The sequence below is a fragment of the Dipodomys ordii genome, unplaced genomic scaffold, assembly GCF_000151885.1.
Source record: "Dipodomys ordii isolate 6190 unplaced genomic scaffold, Dord_2.0 Scaffold18, whole genome shotgun sequence".
NCBI lineage: Eukaryota > Metazoa > Chordata > Mammalia > Rodentia > Heteromyidae > Dipodomys > Dipodomys ordii.
Window position 1 is genome coordinate 18,129,616 of NW_012267234.1, and position 17,550 is coordinate 18,147,165.

The window sequence follows — 17,550 nt, forward strand, 5'->3', positions numbered from 1 at the left end:
ACAGTACGCCAGAGGCCGCCAGGGGTGGGACTGCGACGTGAGAGCCCCCTCCCCCCGGCGACGTGAGAGCCCCCCTCCCCCCCGGCGACGTGAGAGCCCCCCTCCCCCCGGCTTCAGCATCCGTGCAGAAGAGTTGGGGGACACATGGAGCCATCGCCACCCACCGGCTACAGTCCCAGATGTGCCCAGCTCCCCACCCGTCCCGCAGAAGTGTCCGGAATGCCAGCCCCTCCCCCGCCCCGTGCCAGGCACCATCTTCTGCCCACCTGTGGCCCAGGCAGCTCCTGCCCAGCTTACGGCGTTTGGACAGGAGCACAGAGCCCAGCGCGCTCTGGGCAAATGAGGAGGGCGAGCAGGGGGAGCAGGGCTTTCCTGGTCCTGGGGTCCGGGGTGCGCCCTGAGGGGCAGCCAGCTCCCGGGTGCGTCCTGGTCGCAGCCAAGGCTCCCGGTCCTGTGCTCTGCTCAGAGCCTGGCTTGCATCCACTGCACCCCCAAAAGCCCTGGGCTCAACACCCCAAAGCAGGGCTCTTGGGCCTCAGTCCCTGCTTCCTTACTCAGCGTATGCTGCAAAAGCTAAGCTGGGGTCCTAACCTGGGAGCCCCGCAAAGGTGACCTTAGGAACTGGGCCGCGCACACCCTGGCTGGGTAATGAAGACGAGATGCAATGGAGTTCAGCTAACAATGCTCGGTAATTCAGGATGAGCCCGGGAGGACCGGCATCAGAGGACACAGACGTTTGGGGGAAGCAGCCGCATGACAAGAACAGCGGGCACCGGAGGGCTGCATCTGCAGAGCAGGGAGCCCAGGGGCTCCAAGGGGAGCAGGAGGAGGCGGGGGAAGGAGGCTCTGGAAACCCCAACCAGCCACATGGCTGGGACCGTGGCTACAGGGGTGCAGAGCCTCACGCTTCCACGTGCAAGACACCAGCTGTGCCCACGCACCGTGGCCACCGCCGGGGCCTGACGCCACCCTTCCTCCCATCACACCGGGGCCCCGCGGTGACTCAGTATCTCCAGGAAGAAGGAAGCCACAGGGACCGGCCACAGGCACCCCTAGAAGAGCTCCAAGACAGCCACTGCCGTGCTGTGCCCGAAGATGAAGGTGCCGAGCAGCACGGAGAGCGCCCCCCACAGCTCCAGGCAGCACCTGCCGAGGAGACCCCGTCAGCGCCAGCTCCACGCGCCGCACCCACAGGCCCCACGCGCACGATGCGTGTGAGCCGAGGCCGAGCGTTCGCATCCACCCCGACCCGAGACTCGCCTCATAGCTTTGTCCCTCATCCCAGTGTTTCACCAAAGAAATGCAGGAGGGACAACATTTAACCCCGCTTGTGCTCCACTCTGCACCCACTGATTCGCCCTCCCCCAGGTCCGGGGAGGCAGGGGGGAGCTCACCCACAAACTTCCCAGTGAGGCCACAGTGTCTGTGTGTCTGTGGGCAGGAAGAGCTGGAAGATGGCAGCAAATGGCCAGACTGCCAGAGACTCTGGCCCCTTCACGGAGGCTGGAAGGGACCCCTGCCACAGATGGGGCCTCCTCGGCCGCTCAGGGTCGGGGTGGGGCGGGGCGGGGAGGGGGGGAGGCTGGGGCGGGAGTGACTGGCTGCAGCACTGCCTGCCGGTCCCTGACAGACTGGAGAACCACAGCCGCGAGAAGAAGAACATCATGGAGAAAGAGCCTCCGTTAAGGACTGCTGAGTGTGGACCACGGGAGACAGAGCAGCGGCTCCTGCAGTGCTGCAGGGCACGGGCTATTTGGGGGCCAGATGGCCAGGGCCAGCCGCATTCCTGAGTGGGGCTTAAAGATGCCCAGAGCGACTCTCATGAGTGCAGACGTGGCCAGGCCACACCTGCGGCTGGAGCAGAGCCAGCTCAGGCTCATGGAACCGGAGGACGGGGCCCCACTCCAGGCCCCATCCACCGTCCCCCTGGGACCTGTGTGACCCGACTTGGAGATGAGTCACTCAAATGCAATGATGTGAAAGAGGCCACCTGGTGCAGCATGGGCCCTTCTTCTAGAAGGATCTTTGAGAGAGAGAAACCACACAGAGATGGCAAGGGTCACAGACTGGTGTGACGCAGCCACAAGCCAAGGGACACCTGGAGAACTGTGCACATCACGGCCCTGCCTGCTCACCTCACATTAGTGTGTGTGTGCATGTGTGTGTGTGCGTGTGCTGGCGCACGTGTGTGTGCGTGTGTGTGCACGCGCGCACGTGTGTGTGAGTGCGAGTGTGTGCGTGTGTGTGCGCGTGCGCGTGTGTACGCGCACATGTGTGAATGCGTGTGTGAGTGTGCGTGTGCGCGTGTGCACGCACGTGTGTGTGGATGTGCGTGTGTGTGCGTGAGTGTGTGCATGTGTGCATGTGTGTACGTGTGTGTGTACGTGTGTGTGCATGTGTGTGTACGTGTGTGTGCGCACATGTGTGTGTGTGTGCACGCTCATTAGCCATCTGCGGTCACTTCAGCAGCTGAGAGCCAGCACACGGCCTGCCTGTCTCCCCTGCGTGTGCACATCTGCGCAGCGGGAATCAGGTTCCCACGGGTCCTGGACCCCAGAGGGCCAGGACCAGCCCTGGCCGTGTCCGGCTGCAAAGCCAGCTTCCTGACTCCTCCTCCTCTGTAGGGTGGAGGCCCTGCCCCACATCAGGACCTGCTGCCCAGCAACACACGGCCACCAGGCCCCTGTGAGACAGGACCGGCCCGCGCCCCCGGCCTGCCCTGGGGCTGAGCCCCCCCACAGACCCCTGAAGGCTGAGGGACAGGAGCTGGGCCTCGCCACCCAGACGGGGCCCATGGCACACCGGGGCTTTTGGAATGTGGGTGAGGAGGATGGGCAGCACCCCAGCCACGCCCACGGGGGGCACTCACTGGACTCCTGGTCCCACAGGCTCCACGTCCGCCGCACAGATGAGACACAGACCTGTGAGGAGACACGGGTCGCCCGATGCCCCTTGTCAGACCCAAGAGCTGTGGTCCGGGGTCCCCGGGACCTGCGAGGGCTCTCCCCACAGGTGGCCCTGGCTCAGGGCCTGCTGAGCGTTCAGGGGTGAGGACTCCAGCTCAGCACCCCAAAACAAGCCAGCCAGGAGGCTGGTAAGGACATGCACTTGGGCAACACGGCCTCTGGGCAGCCTGTGAGGAGATGGGGCGCATCAGACCCCGCACCCCCACCCCAGGTCATTCCCTGCACTCCTCCTCAGCACCCCCCACTCCCCACACCCTGCGCTGTCCAGAGCGCAGCCCGACCTGTGGGCGGGGGGACACCACAGCAGAGGCCACCCAGGAGTCTCAGCCTCCCAGAACCTGGCGTTCCCACGCCCTGGCTCTCCAGCCTCTCTCTGGTTCTCAGCCCCTGGCCCTTGATTCCACCATTTCCCGAGGCTGGAGGCTACCGACACGGCCAGCCCCACCACTCACCGGGGGGCCCTGGCCCTGCTTCCTCTGAACCCCAAGAACCCGCAGCTTTTGCAGACACAGAAACCCTCTATGACCTGCAGTGCCCTGTGGCTGTAGCCATTCAGGTTTCCTGGCTGTGGCTACCCCTGTGGGACTAGAACCTTCCAGAACCTCGACCTCTCACACAGGGAGTCTGCGCAGAGACGGGCCCGGCGGGGAGGACAAACACCCACCCGGGAAGATGAAGATGAAGAAGGCGCTGACGCCCCCGACGGTGCGGGTGATCTGGCTGAGGTCGGGCAGCACCAGGGCCAGGGCCAGCGTCACGGCCACCCACAGGACAGTCAGCGGCAGCCGTACCCACGGCCCCGAGGGGTCGGCCAGCGCCCAGGGACCCTGCGCGCCCCAGCTCCTCTTCCAGAAGTCCTGCAGCACGGACCTGCAGCGTGTGGAGACATTCGCCCCTCCACAGCTGGCCGGGGTCCCCGCGCCCCGGACCAGGAGTCCCTGCCGCTCCCCCACCAGCTCCGCCTGGCCGGGCAGGGCGCCCGCTATCAGGCCCCCCCCCCATCGCCCAGCCCGGCCTCACCTCCCCAGGAAGAGCACGATGGGGTAGATTGTCACAATGGAGACCGCGAAGAGCACACGGGCCACGAGGACAGCCACGTCGTCCTCAGGGTAGGACATCAAGATGTCCGAGGACACCTCCGTCCCGAAGGTCAGGAAGCCGTAAACCCCTGCAGGAGGTGCTGAGACTAAAAAAGTGCCTCCTCTTCCCAGCACCTCAAGGTGCTCATGGTGGAAGGTTCTAGAAGGTTCTGTTCTGCTCTTTCCCAAGGCTGCCCAGTTGTAGGACTGGACCACAGACTTGCCCCTGCTGAGGTCTGGAGGTGGAGGAAAGAAAAGGTGCCAGCCCCGAGAGCAGACACCTGTCGGAGTGGGCCCAAAACCTGGGTCTGTGTGGTGGACGTGCTGTGCAGCCTCGGGCATGTCAGAGCCCTCTCTGGGCTGCACTTCCATCCTTGCCTGTCACCAGGGGAGCGCATGTCCCTCTCCCGCCTCCTCTCTGAACAGGCAGGCGCTTGGGAGGCGGCCGGAGCAGAGGCAGGGCTCAGCCCTGAACGCGTAGCGCAAAGCCAAGGCTGGGCCTCCGCTGTCCCATCTATGAAATGGGCGCTAAGGGTTCAACGAGCCCGGGAGGCAAAGGGCCGGGCCGGGCCCGCGGCAGGCTCTAGACCCCCTGGCCCACTCCTCTACCCTCTGCCCCCTGCCCCCCAACCCCGCAGGCCCACCTGTCAGCGAGTAGACCACACAGCAGGCCAGCAGGGACAGCACGGAGAGCAGGACCCAGTGGCAGAGGCTCTGCCGACGCATGCTGCAGTAGATGGACACGGCCGCCTCGTGGCACTGGAGGGCAGAGCGGGCTCAGGGAGGGGGCCGTGGGGAGGGGCACCCCCACAGCACGGGGAAAGACCAGACGAGAACCACAGACCTCGGAGCAGAAGACATTCCCAGAGGCACTGGGAGCTCAAACGGTCCTGAGGTTCAGGTCCCAGGCAGGGGTCCTGGGATTTCTGGGCCAACATGTTGGGAGGGAGCGGGCTCCGGGGGGAGGGCTGCCCAGGGCACCTCCCGCCTCCAGCTTGCCCTTCTGCCCCCATTTATGACCACTGGAACTGTCTCAAATGCCCCAGGGGACCTGCCACCCCAGTGGGACCTGGGTGGTGCAGTGTAGAGAGCGGGGAGGGTCTGGGAGGGGTGGGGAGGGTCTGGGAGGGTGGCGACACCTGGCAGGGACTGTCAAGGTCTGTGGAGTTACATGGAACATCCAATGCAGACGCTCACAGGGAACGGACACAGCCAATGCAGATCGCGTTTCTCACCCCAGGGTGGGCCAGGCGTGTTCTGTGGCCGAGGGGCTGGGAGGAGAGTCCCCCCTACACAGCCCTGGGTCTGACCCTTCCCGGTCCCCACCACTATGCTGTCTCTCAGCATGGGGTGCCTCCCCCATGTCTCTCCCTGAACTTAGACTGCCTGCACCCTGATGGGTGGCCCCAGGGCCTTTGCCCGAGCTGCTCCCTGGGGCTCCCCTTCTGCCAGCCCCTACTCATGCGGAGGGGAGCAATCTCCTCTCATGGGGTTCCATGAATTCAGCTCTGCCTTGTCCGGGTCTGCCTTGCTCAGGGCTCTACCTCAGGACAAGCGCAGCGCAGCCCAGCTGACCACCATTCTGGGGTCACCCATGAACACCCCCTCAAGTCCACTCGTGGCAGAGGCCTCCCTCTAATCAGCCCTGGGTCCCACCCCACATTAATGCCAGGCCTACGTGGTGGAAGGTGGGCCGCTGTGCCCGCCAGGCACAGACGTATCTGAGCCCATTTGGGGAAGGCGGATTGGGCACCTGTGCTTTCCGCCCTGGGCGTCTCTGGGGCCACGGGAGAGCTTGGGCAGGCAGTGGGGGTCACCCTGGCCTCCCATGAGTGGTATGGCACCCCGTGGGTACATTGCCAGAAAAGCAGAAGTGGCGCTATGGCTCCAAGTGGTACAGCACTCACCTTGAGTGTAAAAGCTCAGGGACAGCACCCAGGCCCTGAGTTCAAGCCCATAACCGACCAAAAGAATACAAATAAATAAATGCAAATAAAAACGAAAACTAGCGGGGTGTTGGTAGCTTACGCCTGGAAGCCCAGCTACATGGGAGACCGAGATGGGGAGAATTATGGTTTGAGGCCAGCCCAGACACACACAAAGACCCTAGCTCAAGCACCAGCTGGGGAGAGTGGCATGCAGCTGTCATTCCAGCTACCCGTGAGGCTGAGATTAGAAGGATCATGGTTCCAGCCAAACCTGAGCCAAAAGTTCACAGGGGATCTCCATCTCAGTGGAAGAAGCTGGGCATAGTGACCGGTACCTGTCATCCCAACTACAAATAGACACGTAAAATAGGTGGATCGCAGTCCAGGCATGAGCCCAGGCGGGAAGTGAGACCTGACCTCAAAGTCAGCAGCACAACAGAAGAGCCAGGGCCTGGCTCAGACCCTTCTCTGCCTCTTCCAGAGCCATCTACAGAACTGGCCTCAGCCATTCTGTGACTCAACTGTGCTTTGTTCTGCCTGCCTAGCAAATGAGAGGCCCTGAGTTCAAACATCAGTACCACCACCAATAATAGTAAGCAGGGCGCCGGTGGCTCACGCCTGTCATCCTTGCTACTCAGGAGGCTGAGATCTGAGGATCATGGTTCAAAGCCAGCCCAGGCAGGAAGGCCGGTGAGACTCTTATCTCCAATGAACCACCAGAAAACTGGAAGTGGCATTGTGGCTCAAGTGGTAGAGCTCTCGCCTTGAGCTGAAGAGCTGAGGGACAGCGCCCAGGCCCAGAGTTCAAGCCCTACAACTGACCAAAATAATCATAGTAATTATTATTATAACCACAGGTTTCAGAAGTTCCAGAAGCCGGTGCGGCCAGAACAGACCTTGGAGCCATCTGCTCCTCCTGGCCTGGCCTGGCCTGGCCTGGCGCGCGCACTCACGTTTGGGGGAGAGAGGACACCTTGGAACCAGGCCAGGGATCCTGACCAGCACGGCCACCTCCATCCAGCCTCAGACCTACCCCCGGCCCCTGGCTCTCCAAGGCAGAGCCTGCCACCTCGCCCTGCCAGCTCTCCCTCCCAGCCCCCAGCGCAGCAGCCTGTGTCCCTGGAAACCACAGCAGCCTGGTTGCTAGGGGAAGCGAAGGGTAGAGGTGAGCGGCAAGCATCTGGTAGGCCGCGCCGGCTTCCGCACCATGTGCTTGGGCCAGGAGAGGGGCAGTTATGCTAAATCCAGATGACAGCTGACGGCTAACACCGGGCTGTGCAGCTTTCAAAATATTGCGTGTGCAGAAGAAATGTGAGAAAGTCACGTGGCTTGGCGGAGCCCCAGAAACCACACTGTTAAAAGGAAGAGAAATCAGAAATGTTTCCGATTGTTTTTTTTTTTCCTCCAAAATGGTTCTCACAAACACAAGAGGAAGAAAGAGGAGGCAGCTGGACACGAGGGGCCAGGACGCCAGGGCTGCAAAGCGGCCCTGCTGGAGGAGCTGAGGGGCCCCACTCCTCCTTGGGTGTGGAGGTGCTGGTGGAGGGCAGGGTTTCGGGACGGGGGCTACCTTCCTCCAGTGAGCTGCGGCAGGTGGCTCTAGCTGCCCCCGGCTCTCCGAGCTGCCTGTGGCTTCACCTGGTCCCAGGTGGGCCTCCCGGGCTTCGCTCTGGACCTGTGGGCCTCCCTCCCCAGGCTGCCTCCCTCTCCCGCCAGACTCCCTCTCAGCAGCACGGCCTGCAGCGCTGTCTCTGAATGCCCCTCGCCTGCTTCCCCGTGGTCCTCATGCCTGTGACATTCAAGAATCCTGCCCTGAGCTCACGCCTGTCACCCTAGCTACTCAGGAGGCTGAGATCTGAACATCAAGGCTCAAAGCCAGCCTGGGTGTGAGAATCATCTCCAAAACTCTTCATCTCACAAAACCGGAAGTGGCGCAGTGGCTCAAGTGGTAGAGGCTCACCTTGAGCTGAAGAGCTGAGGGACAGCACCCAGGCCCAGCGTTCAAGCCCCATGACCAACCACAAAAAAGAATCCTGGCCTGCTCCGCAGCTTCCAGGTCTCTCCAGCCCTGTGGCCGGTTCACAGCAAGGCCTGAGGTGGAATCCGCCCGCATCCAGCTCTGTGGGCAGCCATGGGCAGCCCTGGGTCTGCAGCGCGGCCACAGTCCTAGGAGCATCTGCCAAGAGGCTCGGGTCCCAGTCCCCAGCCAGCAAGTGCAGGGCTGCAGATGCTGACACCACAGGTGGGGGACAGTTCCCAGTTTCAGTGACAACTCGCGCCTCCTAGAGAGCCCAGACGCTCTGTGCGCAGTCTCCAGCTGACAGCTGCTGGAAGCCATTAAGCGCTAAGTCCTCAAATGTCCCCCTCTTTCCCCCAAACAGGGAGCCCCACGGTCCCCAGGGATCAGGGAGCCTCTGGAAATAGCACAGTGGACGCTTACCTGAAACCCGAAGCAGATGGTGGGAAAGACACTGAGCGCAGAGGCCCAGGAGGCGGGGCTGTGGGGAGACAAGAACAGGGAGTGTGGGGGTCTGAATCAGCCTGAACTGGCTCTGCGGGTGCTCTGCCGCTTGTGCCACGACCCCACTCTCCCACTTTAGCTATCTTTCAGATAGGGCCTTGCGCTTTCTTGCTCAAGCTGTCCTCAGACGGTGATCCTCCCACCCCTGCTCCTGTCTTCCTGCCTCCACAGGAGCATGCCGCCACCCCCAGGGCACTGATGGAGAGCAGTTTGCTAACTTCTTGCAAGGGTTGTTCTTGAACTGTGATCTTTCTAATCTCGACACCCCGGCTGAGAGGATGAATTTAAAGAAGAGCAGAGACACATGACCACGTGGGCCGTAGGTGTGTTTGCAGTGTTTATGGCCAGCTTTGGGGGTGGAAAGGAGGTTTATTAAATGTTGCACTTGCTAAATCTGGCTCTGCTGACATTTGGCAAGATGACATTCTCCACGTGGGCAGGACTCGGGCAAGGCAGCCGCTAGGGGAGCTGCCTCCCCCCCCTTGCGTGCACACACACACACACACACACTCACATACTCACACACACACACACACACACTCACACACACACAACTGCCTCCTTCCCAGGCCAGCCACCTCCATCAGCGCGCCTCCCACAGCCCAGGCCGCTTTGTTCTCATCCAAACTAAGAGGACGAGGTGTGCACGCCCTCTGTGGGGTCTTTGCCTGGTGGGTCTGGTCCTTTTGTCAGGCAGCCCCCCCTGCCTGCCTCCGGCACGCTCAGAGACATGCTACAGAAGGGTCAGGAGCAGCACCCCTCTGCCTGGTCCTGTTTCTGTCTAGCTGCCTGTCAGTCTGTCTCTCTGCCTGCCTGCCTGCATGTCTGTCTCTGTCTCTCTGTCTATCTGTCTCTGTCTCTTTCTGTCTCTCTGTCTCTGTCCCTGTCTCTGTCTCTTTCTGTCTCTGTCTCTCTCTGTCTCTGTCTCTCTCTGTCTCTGTCCCTGTCCCTGTCTGTCTCTGTCTCTTTCTGACTCTGTCCCTGTCTCTGTCTCTCTGTCTTTCTCTCTCTGTGCAGGTATGCAGGAGAGTTGTATTGGGGTAGCCAAGATTACAGGAATGAGTTCCCATGCCCATCTGGTCCCATTTCTTCCCCTGACCCCCACAGAACATAGTCAGGTGATCTCTTTCGGAGAAAATCAGGTCACACCTCGTGCTTCAACAGAGCTCCAATCCCTGTCCCGGCTCCAGGTCTCTCCGAGATATCCTACCCCACTTGCTGCCTGGCGCGGCTCCCTCTGTCCCTAGAAGCTGTCTCTGCTGCCTCTGCCTGAACCTAGAAGCCCGCCCCAGCTGGGGTAGCCTTCAGTGCCTTCGTGCACAACTAGGTCTGGTCCTTTATTTCTTGTTTCTTTTTCTTTTTGTGCCAGTCTAGGGCCTGGGCGCTGTCCCTGAGCTTTTTTGCTCAAGGCTAGCACTCTATCACTTGAGCCACAGCTCCACATCTGACTTTTTGCTGGCTTATTCGAGTCTCATTGACTGTCCTGCCTGAGCTGGCTTTGGCCCCTGATCTGATCTGATCTCAGCCTCGTGAGTAGCTAGGATGACAGGTGTGAGCCGCTGTGCCTGGCTAATGACGTGCGCTTTGGCGAGAAGGGGCATTGGGGCCGCTCTCCCCTCACCCGAGCCGTCAGGGCCTCACACAAGGGGCCCAGGCTCTGCGGTGGACCTGGGCCCGCTTCTCCCGAGGGAAGCCGGGAAAGCCGTTCTCACAAACTCACCTTGGCAAAGGCGGAGGCTCCCGCAGCAGCCCCGGAGGCCGAAGGTAGTACTGCATCGTGACGACCAGAGCCAGGTAGCAGGCAGCCAAGGTGCCCAGCATGCTGCCGTGGAGAGGGGCAGCGTCAGCGGCCACTCAGCCGCACCCTGCCAGAGGCGTGGCAGCCCCGTACCTGGTGTACTTCTGGAAAGCGATCTCCCTGGGTGCCGACAGGGGCAGGATGACCAGCACAGACAGCAGGGGCAGCGTGAAACGCTGGGTAGCGTACCAGGGCTGGGGGTCCCCGAGCAGGAGGGAGTCACACACTGGCGGGGACAGGGGTGGGCGCTGAAGCAGCAAGCACAGCTTGGCCACGCAGGACAGGCACGGGGCCTCAGGAAGGAAGGAGCCAGAACCTCCCAGAAATCCATTCCACGAGCACTCGGGAGCTCTGCCCAGGGCCCCACCCTGCGGCTGTGGCATCCTCGCTGGCCACAGGCCCTTTCTGGCTTGCACAGGAGCTCCGCGGCTGTGTGGGCTGTGCCCGCTGCTGGGGGCTCGGCCATCCTGAGGGAGCCGCTTCGCGCCTCACTTTCGTTCTGCTGCCACGCGATAACCTGAATCAATGCTAAGGAAGAGCTAAACAATGCTGTTGCCCACCTTGGCCTAATGGAAGTTTCCAGCATCCTGCACCCACCAACATACAGAACATCCGTTTTCTTGACCCGTTGGACTGAGCGCAAGCTGGGACCAGGCCTCAACAATCTAAATCACCCCAAGGATGCTCTCTGCCCATGATACAATTGAGACAGAAACCAAGCAGGGATCTGGAAAACTCCAGACTGAAATGAAACAATCCAAACATCTGACAAGTCAAGGAAGAAACAGTAAAAAAAAAAAAAAAAAAACCAACCCCGATTCCGGTGGCTCATGCCTGTAATCCTGGCTGAGATCTGAGGATCACGGTTCAAAGCCAGCCAAGAGCAGGAAAGTCTTTGAGTCTCTTATCTCCACTAAATTACTCAGAAAAAGTTGCAAGTGGCGCTGTGGCTCAAGTGGTAGAGCACCAGCCTTGAGCACAGAGAGGCTCAGGGACAGCGCCCAGGCCCTGAGTTCAAGCCCCAAGACCAGCAGAAAATAAAATTTAAAAAAATATATACTTTGGCATAAAAGTGAAAAAAAGAACATACTAGAACTGGTTAAGATGCAGCAAAAACAGCACTTAGCAGAAGAGTCTCACTAGGAGGCGAGAAGCTGGGGTTGTGGGGGAGAGTTCCGGGGGTCTCCGCGAGGTATTCATGCCATGGCTTGTTTTCCCATCTGTAAAAGGGATTATGTCTTCGAGACACCCTAGCTGCAGCCACAGTTCCCTCGTGTGTGTCTACCTGTTATAATACACTCACTCTTCCTTCCCTGCCCTTTTGAGAGCGTGGCACGGCCATACCTCTGCTGTCCCCACCCCCGGGGGGCAGCCAGTGTCTACTGTCCCCACGTCTACTGTACACCTGCGGCCCAGCACAGTACTCACGCTTCTCCAGCTGGTCCCCGATCACCCTGAGGAAGGCCACGGAGATCATGAGCAGGTTGAGCAGGAAGCAGGCCTCACACAGCTTCCCCATGGCCGGGCCACACAGCCCGCGGACCACACCCTGGTAGGAGTCCTGGCCGCTGACGGAGGCTGCATAGCCCAGGATGGCCAGCCCACTGGTCAGGAAGACCAAGGAGACCTGTAAGAAGGACCGCAGGACTCCAGCCAGCCACCCCAGGGGGGTGGCATGCTGCACCGAGACCTCATCCTCCGCAGAGACAGGCCAGGGCCCCGCCCCGCCCCGCCCCGCCCCGCCCCGCCCTTCCAGTCTGCCAGCCTGTGTCTTCATCTGTGCTTCTAACACGGCTCAGCCTCAGCCGGACAGAGGAGACAGCAGAAAGCCAGGGGTGACATGGCTCTCCAGAGCTGGCTGGAGAGGCAGAGTGGGTGGTTAGGAACACAAGGCGGAGCAGGCCTGCCTGGGCCCCAAATCCGACTCTGCTGGTCACCCGCCGTGTGGCGTGAGGAAGACGGAGAGCCGCTGCGGTGCCAGCTGTGAAGTGGGAGCAGGCCTGGGGTGCTGGTGATGCCTTCCGCCTGGTGACCTGCCCGGGCCAGTGCTCGTCCTTCCCACCGCCTCCCGCTGCCTCTACATCAGCTCTGATGTTTTGTTCCCACATTTTCAGACATACAGGAGGGGTGCAACCCACACAGCAGGCCATCTCTCCTGGGTCAGGGAGAAGCCCCGCCTCTGCCATGTGGCCCCGCCCACAGAGCCATGCCCATGCAAAGCCCCGCCCACCAAGCCCTAGACCTGGTTCCTTTGTTTACCCCTCCTACACCCAACCCAAGCCCGGCCACTACAGTGTGGCAGGGCCAGCCCAGCCGTGGTGTGTCGAGTTGAGTAATGGTGATTTGTGCCAACCCAGCAGCACCTCCAGTCCTCAGTGCTATGCTCCAGGAAGACCGCAGGGTCTTTTCAAATTAGCATCTAGCCTGGCACGTGGCACAGGGGGCACACAGCACAAGGCAGACATCTGCGGTTGAAGGGACAGGAGGGGAACAGAGGCGCCTCAGCCCACCAGTCCCTACTCCCAGAGCTGATGACCACAAAGTGACCGCACCCAGACACCCCATCTGCACCAGGCCAGAGGGGGAATGCTTGAGGTGGGTGCTCTAGAAGTCTGCGAAGCCGGCTTCTAGACCAGGCACCTTAGGCTGCCCAGGCACTACCCCGGATGGCCTCCGCCCACGGCCTCATTAGCGGAGAGGGGGCCGCCATCTTGCAGAACAAGACAGGGGATCCTGCCTGGGAAAGCCACAGCAGTGCCTGCCTGTCCCTGGAGGCCCGGGGACTTACCAGCACCACCAGGAAGGTGGGCAGCACGCCTCCCGCCTGGTGGAAGGCCCAGGGGAAGTTGAGCAGGCCAGCTCCCAGTGCAGACTTGATGAGAATGAAGACGGCGCCCAGCGAGGACAAGCTGGGGGTGGCGGCCGCAGGGTGAGGCTTCTCTGTTAGGCCTCTGTTCCCTTGGGTCTGCCCCTCCATGGCTGTCCTGACAAAGGACAGAGGCTAAGAGCCATCTTCACCCTTCTTCTTCCCCAGCTTCCAAGCCTAAGGACTCATCCCAAACTTTCCTCTCCTCAGACCCAACCCTCCCCGCCCCCCCTATCCCCCCGCCACCAGACCCTCACCTCAGCCATAGCCTGAACATGACCCTGACTCCTTTGTGTGGGCTGAACTCTGGGCCTGGGCGCTGACCCTCAGCTCTTCAGCTCAAGGCTAGTGCTCTACCACTTGAGCCATAGTGCTATTCTGGCTTTTTCTGTTTATGTGGTGCTGAGGAATCGAACCCAGAGCCTCATGCATGCAAGGCAAGTGCTCTACCACTGATGCCCCTTCCCAGCCCCTTTCTTCCCTTGTTCAAACCACCAACCTCCTCCTAGGGAGCCTCAATCTCCCAACCTCCACCCACCCCTGCTTCTTAAGGTCCACACCCATCATGCCCCCAGGCCCTCCTCCTTACCCCCAAACCCCAACTCCAAGGTAGCAGACAGCCCACGTCTGGGCCAAAGCGCCGGGTGTCAGACTTCTTTCTGGTGCTTTGGCTGCAGTCTAGCTCTCGGGAGAGGCACTAATCAGCTGTTCATGAAGCGGGCCTGGAGGGTGTGTGACGGGATCCGGGTTCAAAGCCTAGAAGGACAGGGACATAGGGGAGCAAGACTACCTATCCCCAGAGTGTCTAGCTCTGACTTCTGACCTGATCAGTGAGGCTCAAGACCTCCTACCACCCACCCAGGCCCCGCCCTGGGGTGGCGCCAGTCCAGCTGCCAGTTCAGGGGCTAAGCTCAGCTAGAAGCCCCTGGGGGCAGGCCCGCAGCAGCCCCACCCTCCACAGGTCCGAGGGTCAGCTGCTGCTTCACAGCCTTTGCCTGCGGCGCCCCTTGGCCTGGGGCCCGCCGAGCCCTCAGGAAGGCTGTGAGGTCCACAAGCACTCCCTCGGACATCCTCTCCCGTCCCTCCTCCTCCGGCTTCCAGGCAGACTGACCCTGGGCCAGCCGGGGCTGCCATTCTCCAGTGTGTGCTTCCCTGTTATCTCTGGGAACACAGGCCTGTGTCACCGAGCCCAGCTATTGTGCTTTCCCTGTGGCTGGTATAATGGGTGCACGTGGCCCAGTGAGCCATGGAGTCTCTTGAACTTTTTTACCTGGGCTGGCCCCAGACGCACTCCCATGGAGAAATCTTGCCCTGGCAGGATGTTTACACCATGTCCTCCTTGGTTCCTCCGTGGGAAGATGACCGGTGTGAGCTGAAGAGGGCGGTGAGGCCCGTGTAGCAGCCCAGGCTGGACGAGGGTCCGGACCACAGGCGGTGTTCACACAGACTGCTCCCTGCCCCTCCTCCAAAACCTGGCCTCCTGAGAAAGAAGATAAAGGGCCTTGCATCAGGTGGAGTCAGATGCTGCGGCCTGGAGTACAACCCCCCTCCCCAGCCACCCACCACGGGTGCCTCGTTAGTTGCTCATTAATGTGCATGACTTGGAAATTGGCCACTGGGCTGTGAAATCGCAAGCATCTGGAAGAAAATCTCTTAATTCGGAGGGGGTTTGGTATCCGCCCTCTGCTGGCATCCCGGGCGGCATGGCCTTTGGGAGCCGCGCAGGGGTGCCCTGCGGTTCCCATCCACCAGCACTGCCGGCCCGGGCCCTGGAGCAGAGGAGCACACCGCCGGCCTCTGCGCAGGAGCACCCCCTGCTGGCAAGCATTCTCCCCTCTGTATTTGGAGCCAGCACAACTTGCTGGGTTGGCAGCTGTCCACCAGGACTGCCCAAGGATCCTTCCTTTCTTCCCCATGGACCCGTGGCAGACGCCAGGCTGGGCTCCTCATGGGAAAGTGGCCTTGGCTAGTTTCTCTGCGCTTACACCCATTAAGAAGTTCTGGATCTGATGAAGGCAGGTCTTGGGCCAGCAATGGTGTCTTTGTCTCCCCCACACCCTTGGCTTCTTGGGGCAGAGGCTGGGGGCTGTAAGGACAGCACCCCTACAGCAGCTTCCACGGTCCTCCACAGGAAATGCACAAGGGCCCCAAGATGTCTGTAGCTCAACCTGGGGCATCCAGGTGGGCCTTGAGAGTAAGTGCCCTTGTAACAGGACGCGAGGGGTCAGAGGTCGGCCAGGGACGGTGATGGTGATGGTGATGGGAAGACAGGCACAGAGGCTGGAGTGGAAGGCCTGGAAGACAGGATGGGGCGGAGAACGCGGGTGTGAGGCGACCACCAGAGATGGGAAAGGCAGGGCCGACACAGCTGGGTGACAAACCTGCCACTCTCACCACTTTCCAGTGTGCATCTGAGTGGCTCTGTCGCTCACAAGGCTGTGTAACTGTACACCAATTCAGACCATTTCCATCACCCCAGAAGAAAGCCTCTTCCCATGGGCCCTGGCAACCACTAATCTGCTTTGTCTCCAGGGATTTGTCTGTTTGGGACCTTTCATGTAAATGTGATCACACACACGTGCCCTTCCGTGCGTGCTGGGGCTTGGCGAGCCTCCCCGCTGCGTACCCTTGTTCCACCATCTGGGGGCTCTCCCCCCACTGCTCCTAGAGGGGCTGGGGGGCCTCTGGAAGCTTTTCAACTAGGGTCCCAGGTGGCGTGCTCTCAAGTGGCAGGAGGGGGGAGTGGAGGGCCAGGCCCAGGACTCTTTCTAGGATTGCTTCTATTTTTAAACATCCAAGTTTTTAAGAATCTTAGTCATGGGGCTGGGAAGGTGGCTCAGTGGTAGAGCGCTTACCTTGCATGCATGAGGCCCTGGGTTCGATTCCTCAGCACCACATATGCAAAAAGAAAAAAGCCGGAAGTGGCACTGTGGCTCAATGGTAGAGCACTAGCCTTGAACTGAAGAGCTGAGGGACAGCGCCCAGGCCCAGAGTTCAGGCCCCACGACTGGACCAAAAAAAAAAAAAAGAATCTTAAGTCTTTCTCTGAAATCTCCCATCTAATCTCTGGCAGCCATGTGAGAAACACTTGACGGTGCTCTGCGAATCTCCCTCCTCCCTTTCCATCGGGCTCCTCTACCTGTGGCACCCCTGTGCTCCCGCACTCAGGCCAGGCCAGCCCGTTTCTTTTGGGAGCCTGCGGCAGCCTTGCAGACTGGGCACCTGAACCCGCTGCCGGTCACGGCTCTGGGAGAGCTCAAGCTTTCTCTGCTGGGCTGGCCGGCCCTGGGGACTTCGCCTCAGTGGAGCTCCCGTGTCTCCAGGCAAGGACTGGACCTGAGTGTCCCATTCACAGGGCAGGATGGGGAGGAGCAGGGTTTCTCTGCTGTCACCACTCATATGGTTAAGGTCCCTGGGTGACTCTCCTTGGAAGGGACTCTTCCTGTGGACTGCTGGCCAATCTGTGGTGGTGGCTAGCTGTTGCCTTGATGGTCTTTTTTTTTGTGGGTGCTTACTAAATGATGAATCCATATGAGACCCTCAGATGGGTTGGGGGAGCCACCAGTGTCACTTCCAGAGGCCTGGCTGGACCACATACCCAAACAGCTCCTACCTGATGTTATTCAGCCAACACACTGCGCTGCCCGAGGACCATGCAAGACCGTACACACACTGGGGCTACAAACAGTCTGAATCGTCAATCTAGGGTCAGGCTGACAGCCTCTCTAGAACATTCCCCCCAGGCAGACCACTGAAATCCCACTGCCATCATCCATCGAGGGCCACAAGCCTCCAGGACTCTTCTGAATGGTGCACCCTGGGGAGTTAGACAAGGGACCCCAGCACACGGGCAGCCACAGAGAAGCAGAAGAGCTGCACCTCAACAAAATGAAAACATCTAAGCTTCATAGGGTACCATAAGAAGGTGAAGAAAGGTCAGGGCAGGGCTCAAGCCGTACAGGGACTACCTCACAAGCACAAGGCCTTGAGTTCAAACCCCAATACTGCCAAAAGAAAAATATACACACTTCCCCTGAAAAAAAGTGAAGACACTCCATCAAAATGAAAGAACGTATTTGTTAGTCCAATAAGGACTTGTATTTGGAACATAAAATAAATTCTTAGTTTGTTAATAAAAATTAAAACAATCCAATTAAAAAAGTAGATGAAGACTAGACATTCTCCACAAAGGAGATGCACAAATGGCCAAAGAACCCACAGGAAGATTCTGCATCTGACTAGGCTTTATGAACATGCAAACCAAGATGACAAGAGCACGGAGGCACTCGGGGGCCTAACCAGACAGCCACTTCTGCAGTACTGGCACACCACTTTACAAGGTGCCACACGGAGCAAGGAGACTTCCCTGCTCCCAGTGCTGCTCACTGCAGC

At 60.2% G+C, this 17,550-nt stretch overlaps 1 protein-coding gene across 1 annotated transcript; it reads right to left on the reverse strand.

The window, feature by feature from the left end:
• Positions 1-1,028: 1,028 nt before the first annotated feature.
• Slc38a8 (solute carrier family 38, member 8) lies at positions 1,029-16,557 on the reverse strand. Its single transcript, XM_013012703.1, has 13 exons — positions 16,381-16,557; positions 15,346-15,452; positions 14,486-14,638; positions 13,081-13,276; positions 11,721-11,970; positions 10,386-10,518; positions 10,215-10,316; positions 8,414-8,471; positions 4,690-4,804; positions 3,987-4,134; positions 3,631-3,836; positions 2,870-2,921; positions 1,029-1,146 (listed from the first exon to the last, which is right to left on the reverse strand). Exons 1-13 carry the CDS (start codon positions 16,555-16,557, stop codon positions 1,053-1,055), a joined length of 1,791 nt encoding a protein of 596 aa, XP_012868157.1. The 3' UTR covers positions 1,029-1,052.
• Between the last annotated feature and the right edge of the window lie 993 nt (positions 16,558-17,550).